This window comes from Azolla caroliniana, unplaced genomic scaffold, assembly GCF_043228905.1.
Source record: "Azolla caroliniana isolate FFs.n. ecotype wild unplaced genomic scaffold, voAzoCaro1.0.p SCAF_194, whole genome shotgun sequence".
Taxonomy (NCBI): Eukaryota; Viridiplantae; Streptophyta; class Polypodiopsida; order Salviniales; family Salviniaceae; genus Azolla; species Azolla caroliniana.
In genome coordinates this window covers 1-15,437 of record NW_028230629.1, presented here as the reverse complement: position 1 = coordinate 15,437, position 15,437 = coordinate 1, and the positions used below count along the sequence as shown (strand labels likewise).

Below are 15,437 nucleotides of genomic sequence, written 5' to 3'. Positions count from 1 at the left end.
GAATTGCATTACTAATGCACCATATATATGTAATGAATATAGGATGGCCTATAAAATGTATCTTAATTCTAGAGAGGGGACAAATGATGAGACAACTTATCAAGTTTGGAGAGCACCTAGAAGATGCTGACATGCCTTTGTTAGAGAGGATCATTCATATCTTGTAGATGTAAGTTTATGAGAGCCATCCATTCTTTGAACAAGAAAGGATTTATAAAAACTGAGTGTATGTACCAGTTTAGTTGTTTAAGAGACATGAATACATTTTGTTTTGGTGATTCAACGAAGATTCTTTTGGATGGTGTGAATGGATTTTGTTTTGGCTGTTTACAACCATGATTGAATGAGACTCTTAAGGGGTCAACCTGTTGTAATCATAGGGAGAGGAAAAACGTCAAAGTATGCATTATGGATTTACAAATTACCACTACATTCTCAAGTTTTTGGAAAAATGTAGGACATTTTTAGCATTTTCCGATAAATACTTATGAAAGCATTCCCCAACATTTTCTAATTATTTCTAAATACCCCTGGCATTTGTCAATTTAGGGGTATTTTTGGTATTCTTCCATAATATTCATAATTGGGAAAATGCCCTCCCCCCGGACCAGCCCCAACTATTTTCATAATTCTCTGCATACCCCTCATTCTTCTAAGAAATGTTTTCTCTGCAATCCCACACCTCCTCCTTCATCTCAGGGGGGTACTGCTGAATCTGGTCTAAACACTTCCAGCCAGAACATGGTTAGCATAAGATGGCAGCACGTAGGTCCTGTGACAGAGACCTCCTGTGGAAGAAGTATTTCAGGGATCCCTTGCAATGGTTTCACAATCAGGTAAACTCAACGGCTCTTCAATCACCTACTTCACCATCACCATCACCATCACCGTGGTGGTTGTCATAATAGCAACCGGCTTTTCCACAGGTCACTAGCTCTAGATGCCCCGAGCTCCACCATGCAAACACGATGGAAGAATTATGGATTGATGGGTTCAACCCTTTGCGGGTTAGCCAAGAACTCATGAGAAGAAAAGGGGCAGGGTTCCGATCATGCAGAGATTAGGGGGGAGGAAACGGATGGTATAAGTGATGTCAGAATGTACAACAATCTGGACATTACTACTTTTGCCTTACTCAAAGCTTGTGCCAAAAAGAAAGACCTACGCCAGGGCATCAGTGTCCATGCGGGCATTCTAAAGCAGGGATTGCTCGCTAAGAATTCTTACTTGGGAAGTGCCTTGATCAGTATGTATGCCAAATGTGGTGCACTAGCGAAAGCACAAGAAGTACTGGACGAGCTCCCTGTTAGGGATGCTGTCTCTTGGAATTCCATCATTGCAGGATATGCCCAACAGGGTTGTGCTAAAGATGCATTCAACTGTTTTGAGCAAATGAAGAAAGAGGGCCTTTCTCCAAATGCAGTCACCTTTATTTGCATCTTGAAGGTATGTGGTAGTTCAGGAGCGGTTGATAAGGGTGTGGAAATTCATAGTGAGATCATCAATAAGGGTTTGTTAAGAAATGTTGAGGTTGGGAATGCTGTGGTGGATATGTATGCCAAATGTGGTGCATTAGGAAAAGCACACCAAGTACTAAATGGACTCTTAGTTCAGAATGTTGTCTCTTGGAATGCGTTAATCTCAGGATACATAAAAAATGGGCAAGATGAGGAAGCGTTGGACTGTTTCAAACAGATGCAAAGGGAAGGCTTCTTTCCTGATGCTATAACCTTTACTTGCATCTTGAAGGCTTGTGCCCGTACAGGATCACTCGAAAAAGGCGTGAAGATTCATGAAGAGATAGTTAACAAGGGCCTCTTGGCTAAAGATACCATGGTTGGCACTGCCTTGATGGACATGTATACCAAACTTGGTGAGCTGGAAACAGCACAAAGGCTGTTTGATGAACTTCCATTCCGTGACATAGTCACTTGGTCTGCCTTAATCTCAGGATATGCTGAGCATGGGCAGGGTGAAGAAGCCCTCAACTGCTATGAGCACATGCAAAGGGATGGCCTGTCTCCAAATGAAATTACATTATCATGTGTCCTTAAAGCCTGTGGTATTACTGGATCATTGGAAAAAGGAAAGAAAATTCATGATGAGATTATGACAAAAGGATTGCTGAAAACCAATATTGCTCTTGGAAATGCTTTGGTAGACATGTATGCAAGATGTGGTGCACTAGAAAAAGCAAAGCAAGTATTCGAGGATCTCCTGATGAGGGATGTTGTCTCCTGGTCTGCACTCATAACCGGATATGTTCAACAAGGACAGTGTGTTGAAGCATTAAACTGTTTTGAGCAGATGGAAAGGGAGGGCCTCCGTCCAAGTGCCATCACCTTCATTGGTGTGCTGAAGGCTTGTGGTAGTGTAGGAGAAAAAATCAAAGGTAAACATTTACACAATGAGATTGTTAATAAGGGGCTGCTGGGAAATAATATTGAGTTGGGAAATGCTTTGGTGGATATGTATGCCAAGTGGGGTGAGCTAGAAAAAGCTGAGGATGTCTTCAATGAGCTTCTAATTGAAGATGCAATCTCTTGGAACACATTGATATCTGGATATGCTCAGCATGGGCAGGTGGAAGAAGCTTTAAACTGTGTTGGAAGAATGCAAATTGAAGGGCTCTTTCCAGATGTTATTACATTTGTCTGCATCCTGAAGGTCTGTAGTGGTGCATCAATCATTGACAAGGGAAAACAAATTCATGTTGTGGTTATGAACAAAGGCTTGTTCGCAAAATATAATGACCTAGGATCTGTGTTAGTTGATATGTATGCAAAATTTGGTGACATATGGAAGGCTCAGCAAGTGTTTGATGAGGTTGTTGATAAAAATGTAGTCTGTTGGAATGCACTAATTGCAGGCTATGTGCACCTGGAAAAGGTTGAAGAAGCTTTCAAGTGTTGGGAAGCTATGCAACATGATGGTTTTTCACCAGACTCGGTCACTTTCATTTGCATGCTGAAGGCTTGTGGCATCATGGGAGCACTTGATAAGGGCAAACAAATTCATGATGAGATTGTTGGGAAGGGTTTGGTAGTGAAAGATACTGTTCTTGGCACCGCATTGGTGGATATGTATGTGAAGTGTGGTGAATTAGGAAAAGCACAAGAAATGTTTGATGAGCTTTCAATTCGAGATGTTGTCACGTGGAACTCTTTGATCTCAGGATATACTCAGCAGGGGCGAGGGGAAGAAGCACTGAACTGTTTCAGACGTATGCAATGTGACAACATTTCTCCTGATGCAGTGACATTCCTTTGCGTGTTGACTGCATGCAGTCATTCTGGTCTAGTTGATGAGGGTCTAATACATTTAAGGAGTATGAGTAGAAAATATGGCCTTGAACCAGTCATAGAGCATTATACGTGCATGTTAGATCTTCTTGGTCGAGCTGGTCACTTGGACAAGGCAATAATTATGATGAAGGAAATGCCACCTTCTGACTACCCAGTTTGGAGTGCTCTGTTGGCAGCATGTGAAAAATGGGGGAATGTGAAGCTTGGCAAATTGGCCTTTGAACAAGCAGTAGCACTAGATAACATGAATAGTAGATCATATGTTTATATGGCTAATATTTATGCGGCTGCAGGTATGCTTGAAGAGAAAGAAAAAGTTGAGGCCATGAGGTTGCGAATTTCCATGTAGGAGTTATGATACTAACAATGGAAATAGCCTACACAGAAAATGTCCACAAGTCCCAATCATTTTTTCGGTTAAAAGTAAGAAGTGCCTAACTTAGGCAATTGTCAATGGAGGTGCATAACCATTTTTGGCTAAAAATAAGATGTGCTTTAAGTTAGGCACTTGTTAATGGAAGTGAATAATCATTTCCTAATTTCTTGCCATGTTGTTTGAATCCTATATACCCCTAAGCTCTCATTTGTAGGTATCTCCAAAAAATTGGAGAAACAAAGAGAGTTTGAGATAAATTAGAGAATCAGAGAGGTTTGTCTTTTAGATTTGCTTAAGGTCAAAAAGAAAATTGTTTTTGAATGCCATGATGCACCTCATCAAGGCACACCTTGGATTACATATAACACTCACTCTTGTCTCTTCTCAGTTTTTATTGGCAAAAAATGCATCGTGAAAATCAAGGCTATGTAGGGAAATGCTTTTAATGTTGGATGAATCAGACTAGTTTACTTCTAACTCAAAGAAGCATTTGGGTTGTAGTTGATTGACTACAAAAATGGTCAAGTTTATTCCTACCAATACTACAATAATAACTCAAGAATTGGCTTATCAATTCATTGATGAACTATTTCATTTCTATGAGTTACCAGAGGATATAGTTATTGATAGAGACTCTAAATTTTCTAGCGTATTTTGGACTCGGCTCTTTAAAAATCTCAAAACTAATTTGAGCATGATTTCATTTGATCATCCTCAATCAGATAGACAAACTAAACAAGTTAACAAAATAATTGAGGACATGCTTCAAGCTTAAGTAGCCGAAAAACCAAGTAAATGGGAACAATATATTCCTTTACTTGAATTTGCTTACAATAGCTCTAAATAGGAGTTGTTGGATATGGATAGTCCTTTTATGTTGATAAATACTTTTCAACCATGTGCCCCAAACGATGTAAATATTCATTGTATTGAATTAGAGAGCAAACAAAACTTCCTTGGATATACAAGATATGCTACATTTTACAAGAAAAAATATTAAAGCAACTCAAGACATAGCATGCTTTTGTGCCAATCACAATAAGCAACCTCATTTGTTCAGCGTCATGATAAATGTGTTTTTACACGTGCCTAGAAATTCAACAACTTTATCTATAGGAACTATATTAAATTAGTTCCTCATTATTTGGACCCATTACTATCATTAGACACATATGTTCAAAGACTTATCAACTTGATCTTCCACAAGGTGTCAAGTTCATCCCCCACTTCATGTAAGTTGTTTAAAAGAACTCTACCATTCAACTTGTGACTCTTGAGGATTTATCTTATAAGCCTTGTAAGTTGTTTAAGACTTTGGTGGTTTGGCAAAGCTCTTGTTTCAATGCACCTATCATCTTTGTCTAATGAAACCAGTGTTACATCTTTAGATCATATTAGTGGTTTGAGACATTATTGGAGATTAGGGATAATCTAAAATCCTTTACTTCGGAGGTGGTAAGAAGGAACAATGTCCTCAGTTGTTTATTTTTCAATAACATCATTAGTTTGATCTATTCGTAAAAACGATAATGTCTTGTTGGTTAGCAAAGCTCCACCATGGGGGATAGCACTTATCTAATGTCATCTTTTAATTAATTGAATGTGGTTCAAAATTGAATACTTTCATATTTACTGATTAATCAACATACGAGCTACTAGTGTATAACCTATGGTTCTATCCCTATGTAGAACTGCAAGCCTAGGGTTGTGATGACCCAAAAAGTGTGTAGTTCTTGATATTTGAGTTGAAACATGACAATAATTATTTTTATAGACATGGAGATTGTATGCATGTTAAAGAACGTTGGCGGATCATATTATTCTCGCAACTTGGATAAATCTGTCTACTTAAGTAGTGCCATTTGCATATGCTTACGAGAACAATTTAAAATAGCTATAAGAGGTAAAATTCATTTTGTGATAACTTCAACCATAAAGCCTCTTTTATAAGTAATATATTTTAGTTGCATGAATGGTTAAATGGAGTCTAAACACTTGGGCCTTAAGAAAATGGACATAAGATGAGAGTTCTCGGCCAACAATGAATGTGGATAGAAGAAAGGAAGCTATATGAACTCCTTTCAAAAGATCAAAATGGCTCGTGAGACCAAGCAAAGAAACATAGGTTAACTCACTTGCAGAGAGACTACGCCATAAAATGTCATCTTCATCTTTGCGAGGAGCAAACCAGAATAAGTATAACTAAATTGGAATAGAAACCACCTACGGTACCAACTAGCTGAGAAGCACTTCGACATTCTGACCGGGAAGAAATCCTGAGTTGAGACCTCTATTGGGCACCACGGCTCAATTGAGAAATAGTTCGGAGATGGCCGCCGGACAAGAGAAAAGCGGCGACAGAATGGGATGGATATATCCGACGGATGGCCGGTGAGATTTCATTAGAGGAGAAAGAGAGAAGAAGAGGTAAAGGAAGGATTGGGTTGGACTGTGGACACCCAATCCCCCCCCCTCCTCTTTCCCCATGGCCATGGCCATGCCCATCCCCATGCCCATGGTGCCAATGATGATGATGATGATGAAGAAGACAGGGTTCATGTCAGGCTAATCTCTGGAAACTACAGAGGATCGGAGCATCACCATCATTAGCGATGGTGGACGTGGCTCTTCTTTGCTGCTGCAACTTGAACAGGTTCCTCCATCTCCTCCTCCTCCTCATCAAAGTGCACCATTGCTAGCTGATTCATATACATGTGTGTGTATTCGTAACTTTTGTGTTTTTTTTCTTCTTTTGTTCATGTAATTTTAGATGCTGGCCGGCTCAGGTTAGAGTGGATAGACGACACAAGAGATGTATTGCATCGAAACTCTGCAGTCTCCATCTCCAGACTTTGGATCAGACGGTTGTGGTTCCTTTGCACTGATTCATATCGATTTCCTTCCTGTATTCAATTGCTACCAGGGTCGTCACTGACAATTTAACCGTGGTGATCATATAGGTTCCTGCACAATGTGCCACCTCTCGGTTACATCCTCAGCGTATTACATGTGCACATGCTTCGGCATCATCAGAGTCTATCATTGTACGTTTTTACTTCCTTTTTTCATATCTATGCTTGCATGTATGCATGCCTATATCATGTCGTGGATGCCAAGAAAAACCCAAGAGATTAGGCATAATTAATTATGTAATTTATGCCTCAAATTCAATAGTATTGTCTATGTGAAGTATGTAGCTTTTCCTCAAATTCAATAGTATGTAGTTTTTACTTCCTTTTTTCATATCTATGCTTGCATGTATGTATGCCTATATCATGTCGTGGATGCCAAGAAAAACCCAAGAGATTAGGCATAATTAATTCTGTAATTTATGCCTCAAATTCAATAGTACTGTCTATGTGAAGTATGTAGCTTTTCCATTCATAATAAATATTGATGGATAAATATTCACAATGTACGTATGTAGCTTTTCTCCACTCGATAGGTATAGATGAATGGATTGATGCAGGCATGTATAATGCATATATGTATGTATGTACTCATATATGGATTCATGTATGTACGCATGCCAATAAATGGTGCTCAAACCTTTACCATTGTTTTGGCACTCACATGGACATATTTGGGCACAGCTCATTTATCATACCACTCCACTTAAATTACTCTCATGTTACAATGGCTTAGCATCTCTGCAGAAGAGGGATCCATTCTGTTGTCTAGCCATGAAGAATCTTACTTTCTTTCATTCTTTCAGTGTTTCTTTTTTTAAAGACATTTTTATTCTTGAAAGAGGCTTCCTTAGTTGGCCACAGTTTCTATATCAGAGAGAATACTTCTTGAGGATGTGCTAAGGTGCAATGCTTCTGTCTTATGGTTCCCGAAGGATGCTTTTTAGCACATGAACATTTTATTGGGATCTTCTGGAAGTCTTACCACCTCTTGTTTGCTTGTCAGGATGTTCAAAATACAGGTACTAAACAGAGAGAAGCTCCACTTAGAGTAATTGATAGAACAAGTAAAAAGTACCGATTCTATGAAGAGGATGGTGATGAGGTAATGTTGTTTCATTCCCATCTATAACATCTTATCATCTATAAAGGCATTCTTCTAGAACTTGAAACGTGGAATGTAACCTGTTTTTTACTATATTACTGTTGATTTATGGGTCCTCGAATAGGATCATTGCATGTCATTATGTGCTAAGTTTGAACAGTCACAAAGACCTTGAAGATCACATCAAATGAGCCAAACTGAAAGTGCAGTGAGTGTGGGTAATGGACTGTAAATAATTATTAAAATACCAAACCTTGTTACAATATTTCTATTTTTGGCCAAAAATTAAAATGTACTGCAGTTCCATCTTTTGATGCACAATACCGCCAAAGCTGTTAATATGATAACATTCACAATTTTTTACATTATAACCAGTACTTTATCAATTATCTGCAGATACTAGTAACAGTGACTAAAGGTCTCAACTGCTACAACGTATGCATAACAATCTCCCCCCTGCATGAAAGGGGAACTTTGTACATGCATTGGGTAAGCAAATTTGATTGAGTTGATCACTTCCTGTTCCATAAAGAAAATAAAGTTAACTCAATAACATCTGAAAAATGAGTAAAGTAGATGTACAATATATATGTCCTGTGGACATCATTTAATGGAATATGAAATATTATGCTACCAACTGAATGCTGATATCTGTTTATGGGGTTTGTAGTATCTTCTAGAAGGGGAAAGGTGATGAATACTATAATATTTAAAATGATGAAATAACATGTACCAATCTGCCCATATGCATGATGATATTTTAAGAATGCAGCAATAATCATGACAATGGAACAATTGAAACTAGTGTGCATCAGTTACCAGAACACTGAAACACAGAAGTGGCATTCAATCTTAAATAAAAAACTTCAGAGAATGTCCAATAGAACCAATACTTCCTGAGACTTTGGCAGCAATCCAAAAGCTGAAATTGTGAATTCATAGTACATATAAAAACCATAGATTCAAATGAATTTATATGCATTATGAATTCACAATTTCAGCTTTTGGATTGCTGAGATTGTATATAATTCAAATGGCTCACCAATACTTTAGACTCATTTGAATTATATACAATCTCAGCAATCCAAAATCTGAAATTGTAAATTCATAATGCATATAAAAATCATAGATATTATGCTAATTGTTACAACAATATTCAATCCCTTTAAAAACATTATATTAATTACGGGAAATCTGTGATTACATCTGAATGCAAAGTATATTACTTGCTGATTTTGTACGTGAACAGTTTTAAGGTGTTCACATTTTGTTTAGAACTCTTAATTTTCGTTTCTTTTCTTCTGATATAGATGTCCTTTCAGTCACAGTCTAGTGGCTGCAATGTCTTTGATTTGCAGGATATACCTCCAGACACCTCAGTCATGTAAGACAATTAGATGGATTTCTATGTCTATAGTTTAAATAGTGTTTAAACGTTTTTCTTTCCTGCAGAGGTGAATCATTTCAGAATGCATTTAAGAAAACCAAATCAGGCGTATACACGCTAACTTTTGATCTGCAATCAAAATTAGCTCCTCTTTACATTGGCTTCTCACTTTCTCAAGGATCAAGTTCTTCTCCCGAAGGCACATGGGGAAGGTTATTCAAAATGCTGTTGGTTGATGTCTTCATATGCATTAATGTGTATTATATCAGACCTTATTCATGACCAAATTATTACAGGAATGCAACAGATTTTGTTTTCCCAGTGGGTTGTGGAAGAGGACAGCCAAACCCTTTGGGAACTGTGTTGCGAAGTAATGGATCTATAAATTTTGCAATTTTCTCAAAATCTGCTACAGATGTGTCCTTATGTTTGTACAATCCTGGGAGTATTCAGCCTTCAGTAAGTTTTTTATATCATGAAAGATTTGGAAAAGTATTAAAAAGCGTTGACATAGTTGGAAGGAATCTAGAAATTTATTCAAAATTTAATATATGAGAAATTTAAATAGATCAATCTGTTCTTAATTCAGGTGGAACTACAATTGCAGAGCTCCATCAATAAAACAGGGAATACATGGCACATAGAGGTGGATGAAATTGAAATGTTTGATCGTTATGGATATCGTTGCAATGTAAGCATGCAACCCTCAATACTAATATTTTTGATAGTTTGTAAATTCAGAAAGTTTCTTCATAAATGTAAGTTAAAATTTTAGTAGATCAATTACACCAATGTTGGTGCAAGAGATTGTACTGCTTGATTATTGAATGTATTTTATATTTAGTATTGCTACAATTATAATTTATTTCAGGGTGATAGTTCATGGGAGAAAGGATCTCGATTTCATCCACGAAGGATTCTTGTTGATCCATATGCAAAAGCTGTGGCCACATTCCTACCTGGACAAGGCAAGTGACAGATCTTGGTGGACTGTTCAGCTGCAACATGAGATTGATTATGACATCTGTTTATTATCTTTTCTTGTAGATAACCTTCCTTGCCCTGCCAAAGTATTGGGTTTATTGCCAAAAAACGAGATATATTTTGATTGGGATGATGATATCCCTCCAAGGTATGTCATTAAATACTTCGAATTCTGGGCAATTTAGGTAGTTATATGAATGATTTAAATTAAGGCCATTGCTGAATTGTGTACTATACAAATTTCAGCATCCCCCTAGAAGAAGTTGTTGCGTACCGAGTTGATGTCACTGGTTTTACAGCAGATAAATCTAGTGGTCTGGAAGAAAGTCTATTGGGAACGTTTCAGGGTCTAAGTGAAAAAGTTCAACATTTCAAATCATTAGGTAGGTTGACCTATTGTGGTGGCTTGTATCTCCTATAAGTAATTGGAAATATATGTAATATGTCTACCAAATTTTGGTTATTATGTAATTGTTGATTCATTGCTAGGTGTGAATACTGTTATTCTGCAGCCAATATTCTCTTTTGAGCCAAAACAGGGCCCTTATTACCCATTCAGGTATGTTGAGTTCAGGTCGTGTATAAATATGAAAGCTCCATGTTTCACATAAGGTTTTTCAGATCATTGAATAAATTGTCTAAGTTTTTTTGTTCTACACCTTCATTCAGTTTTCAAATCCTGTTTCAGAAATTCTAATGTTTTGGAGTCTACTCTTTGTTGTGCTGGTTATTTTCAATCATGTTTGCACTCATTTTTCTTGCATGTGGCTTAAAATTATGAATAACAGCAGTAAATTTGCTTGTCTAGTAAACTGAATATTGAATAGCATTTTTGAAAACTGTATTTTGCCGCAAATTTCCAGCTTTTTTGTACCAATGGATATCCATGGGCCTTTGCGAACCAGTTTTTCATCTAGCATGTCCCTGAAGGAAGCAGTTAAAGAACTCCATAAGAATGGCATTGAGGTATTTATAAAAAATGTAGTTTAGTCCAGACTATTTGCCTTGGGCTTTTAATCAATTTATCACTATTCTTTCTCAGACGATCAGAATCCAATTCAGAAGATAATTTCTTTCTTTTATTTGGTGGGATGTTTTGTTTTTAACTCTGGAGACAGGTTATTCTTGATGTAATATTTACCCATACTTGTGAGAATAATGATGAAGCCCCTGAGACCATATCCTTCCGTGGGATTGATAATGCAACATACTATATATTAGATACGAATGGAAGGTTAGTGCATCTTTCACCTATTTACTTGTTATCTGCTATATGTGGAGTGAAGTTCATACGTAAATGAATGCAAATGTATATAATATGGGGTGTATTATTTCTTTATGTGTTTTCGCCAATTATTTGTTTTGTGATGGTTTTCTCTATGATGTATAATTCTTAATTTCATTTAAATTCAGCTCAATTTCTGTAACCTAAGTTAAAAGGGTATGTCCTTTCAGGTTTGCAGCATCTGAACAGGGAACCACCAACTGCTTCAACTGTAATCATCCTGTTGTGCAAACCCTGGTTTGCAGATTAATACCTGAGCATGTCAGATATATGTGAAAAAGATTGCATTTTACGAAACTGATGTCTTTACCTTTCCTCGTTCTACAACAGATATTAGATAGCCTTCGACATTGGGTAATGGAGTATCACGTTGATGGATTTTGTTTTGTGAATGCGTCGGCACTAACAAAAGGCCCTCACGGTGAGGAATTGAGCAGACCACTGCTTGTAGAGGAAATATCATTTGATCCAGTTCTTTCAAGCTGCAAACTTTTTGCGGATCTTACTTCTCCCTTTACAAGTGTTACCAAGGTATGGGTTAGTTTGTGTATCTACTGCCATCGTTTGAGAAAACATCTTTTCCTCATAAGTTAGGATGGTTAACAACATAGTGCAGACATCCACATTCCAGAGAATGCGTTTAAAAGACAACATTTCTGTTTCTAGTGAGAATCTGCTTAAAGGCAGAAGAGTTAAATGCAACCAAACATTGAACTCCATCTTAATCCTCAAATATGTCCTTTATATACTCTACTCCCCTTCATATCTTGCTCTCTCTGTTGTCATCCAACTCTCTATTCCTATTAGAGTTCTGCAGATACTGAGAATTACGACTACAATAACAGATAATGGGCTCTACACAGAGGTGTCACAGAATTTGTCAGTCCTCCAAGCCTTTAAACCACTATGCCATTATCAAGTTCCTCTATTACAGGAATTGGTAATACCAAACGAGGTTGAGGTGTGACTTGTAAGCTAGCTAAAGAGATTTTCAAAGCAGATCCAATCCATCATCACCCACATTTGGATCTCCCTTCACGATCTTTTGATGGAACAGAGTTATTCAACTATTACAGAGTAGCTTTTTCATTTACTTTAAAATAATATTGTAGTTTATAGTTTGATTCACAGAGTTTTGATGAGATATTATGATTGTAATAGTTCAGGTACCATAGGCCATTTTGGCCTCTTTCGAGACAATACATAATTTTTCTTTCTTTCTACATATGCTTCATCACCTCTTAATTGGAACTCTTTTTTCTTTTACCCGATTAATGAAGCATCACATTGATTATATTTTTGTAGCTTCATGGGCACGTGTCTGTATTTAGTTACTGCTAATAGCATGTAGTTGAGTGTGTGTTTTCAGCTGTAATCTAGAATTCGCCTTTCAAGATTTTGCTACTCTAGGAGGCATGCCACAAAATGTTGAGAGTCTCCTAGAATCTAATTATCCCATTTATGAAGGTCTTCTTGTGAGTAGCCATGCAAAATCCTCTAATGCCAATGTCTCATGCTTGTGGGAAAGAAATATTCTCCTACGCAAAAAAAAAAATCAACAAAAGTGAGATGGCTCAACCTTGCTACACAGTTGATATACAGAAAAGCTCACCGTCTCCCATTTCATGTAGGTAGTAACATCATGTTGTGGGCTTGGGCTCAAGAATAAAGCGTAAAAAACCTGTATTCCAGGTGGAGGAGAAGCTAATCTCTTCTTGGTACCCTCGAGGAAGGCCTTCTCAAAGTCCCATGATGGGAGCTCATTGGGTAGCCACAACAAGAGCAATTTGTGGTGCATGTAGGTCATGTCCATCTGAACCATGACCCTGTCACCCTAACAAATCAAGGCCATTATTACTTGACGCTAGAGGTTTTTCATCACTTAAGAGATCTCTTCATCTTGGATCAACCCATGTTGGAGATCTTCCAAAGGCAGATCTAAGCTTAGAATATGAAGTGCTTAGATAATGAGAATATCATGTACCTTAGGCATATGAATCTAGTTACATTTATTTTGGTTTGTTCTCAAAGATGAGACAACATTTTAAGATTTTCTCTCATTATATCTTTCTTTATTTCTGCATAATGTATATGATTATCTATGTCCCTAAGGAGTAGGTTTTGATTGATCTCTTCACATGGATCTAGATAAAATTTACATCATCTCTACGGTGACGCACTTTGGCATCTGCAACATACATTAAAATTTGCATTAACCAGGAACTGAGATTTCCACATTGGAAAAGATGGTGTCTGTGGAATAATAAGTATCGTGATGATGTTCGTCAGTTTCTAAGATGTGATAAGGGGCTGCTTAGCAACTTTGCGACAAGATTGTGTGGCAGGTATATTTCAATTTATTGTTCTTTTTATCATATGAGCAATGGAATGATGGCATTTAAACATATTACGTTTTACTATTTGTAGTGGTGATATCATGGCAGATGGAAGAGGACCTAGTTTCTCTTTCAATCATATTACCAGTCCATATAGTTTGACACTGGTGGATCTAGTTAGCTACAGGTATTCTTCCATGACGAAGAGAGTCAGCAATATTGCCTTATATCCTTAACATGAATTTCTTGTATGACCATTTTTATTCCTTTTTAGTCTATAAAGAATGTAAAATCTTGAAAATGTCAACCATTTCAAAATATGGCTAGCAAAAATAATCAACATCGAAAAACAAAAAACATTACAGAAAATAGTTGTTGTAAAGATGATGCTGTTATTATAGATTTAATGTGAATAGGAGAAACCATTTCATTTATTTTTTTCTAAATTCCAGTATATGCCACTTAATCCAATTACTCTTCTCACAGGTAGGCCTTGTGAAGCTTTAGATTCTTTCACCTAGTTTACTCTATCTCAAGCCTTTTCCTCTCTTCCTTGGCCTGATACTTTTATAATGGATGCAGCAGTTTTGACTGCTAGTTTTGAAACAGCTGGATATCAATTCAGGCCCTCTGCATTGGTTGCACTATATGTTATCTTAATATAACAAGGCAGGCTGAGAGAGAGAAAGAGAGAGAGAGAGGATAAAGTTTGACTTAAATTACTTGATCCACAGTGAAAATGTCAAGAATCAAAATGAAAGGAGGTTTGTACGAAATCACCTTCACTTGATATATGCATTATTAATTGTCATTGTTTGTGATCTAGGGCTTGGTAACCTATTAACAGAAAGTGCTGTATTATTTTGCAGTTGGAATTGTGGTGAAGAAGGGCCCACTTTAAATCAAGTAGTCTTGAATATCCGTCTAAAACAGGTTTGTAGTGTATGGAATCATCATTTAAATTCTGTTTGAAGGTTGATTTCTTTTAGACTTGGATTTTAAATATCCTAGCTCACACAAAAATTATAATTATAAAATTGAAGTATTATGGATTATAATTCTTTTCCTTTAAATAGATCCATGTGCTTTATATGTAGGTTCGGAATTTTTTGATGTGTCTTTTTCTGTCTCAAGGGATCCCTGTTTTAAACATGGGTGATGAGTATGGTGTCTCTAAAGGTGGTTCAGTCTCGATACATAAGAGGTAAAAAAAAAACTTGATCTAAATTCAATAAGCGCATACTTATGTGTTTTTAGAGTTATTATTGATTTATGGGCTTGCTGCATATGGTACATTTAGGAAGTTGTTCAATTGGGATGCACTGAATCTGGACTTTGGAAGACAAATCAGTCATCTCATTAGGTCTTTATCAGCCTTCCGATCCCGACGCCATGATCTCTTTCAGGTATTTATCCATCTTTTTACATAATTTTGATTGGGTGCTTGTGTTTGGATAAAAAGTTGTTTGATAATCGTACTTCATGTAGCAAAAAACATTTATCAAGCTAGAGAACATTCAGTGGTATGGACTTTCAGCCAATCAACCTGATTGGGATGATGAAGAGAGGTAATGATGCTATTATCAATACTTTTCAATGATGATTGGTTGTGGAATATCACATATTCTCTTTTGCTCATAGCACATACATCGGAGTGAGCATTCGCTCCGAGATTGCTAGTAAAGATGGTGTAGGAGACATTTATGTGGGGTTCAATTCAGGGGAGACTGTAGCTTTGGTGTCCCTTCCT

General features: G+C 37.0%; 2 protein-coding genes across 2 annotated transcripts; both read left to right on the top strand.

Annotated features, from left to right (window-relative positions):
• Positions 1 to 682: 682 nt before the first annotated feature.
• On the top strand, positions 683 to 4,002 carry LOC147848870 (pentatricopeptide repeat-containing protein At3g09040, mitochondrial-like). The gene has a single exon (XM_087338014.1). It carries the CDS (start codon positions 1,099 to 1,101, stop codon positions 3,652 to 3,654), a length of 2,556 nt encoding a protein of 851 aa, XP_087194140.1. The 5' UTR covers positions 683 to 1,098; the 3' UTR covers positions 3,655 to 4,002.
• A 2,185-nt stretch (positions 4,003 to 6,187) lies between these two features.
• Positions 6,188 to 15,431, top strand: LOC147848869 (isoamylase 2, chloroplastic-like; the record flags this gene model as incomplete). Its single annotated transcript, XM_087338013.1, has 25 exons — positions 6,188 to 6,334; positions 6,452 to 6,545; positions 6,642 to 6,725; positions 7,597 to 7,695; positions 8,092 to 8,184; positions 9,006 to 9,079; positions 9,148 to 9,294; positions 9,379 to 9,541; positions 9,672 to 9,773; positions 9,954 to 10,050; positions 10,130 to 10,214; positions 10,313 to 10,449; positions 10,556 to 10,625; positions 10,930 to 11,032; positions 11,185 to 11,300; positions 11,522 to 11,588; positions 11,682 to 11,882; positions 13,572 to 13,696; positions 13,779 to 13,874; positions 14,422 to 14,451; positions 14,557 to 14,620; positions 14,785 to 14,891; positions 14,988 to 15,093; positions 15,176 to 15,255; positions 15,329 to 15,431. Coding segments are annotated over exons 1-25 (2,484 nt in total), but the record flags the coding sequence as incomplete, so codon positions are not given.
• Positions 15,432 to 15,437: the final 6 nt, after the last annotated feature.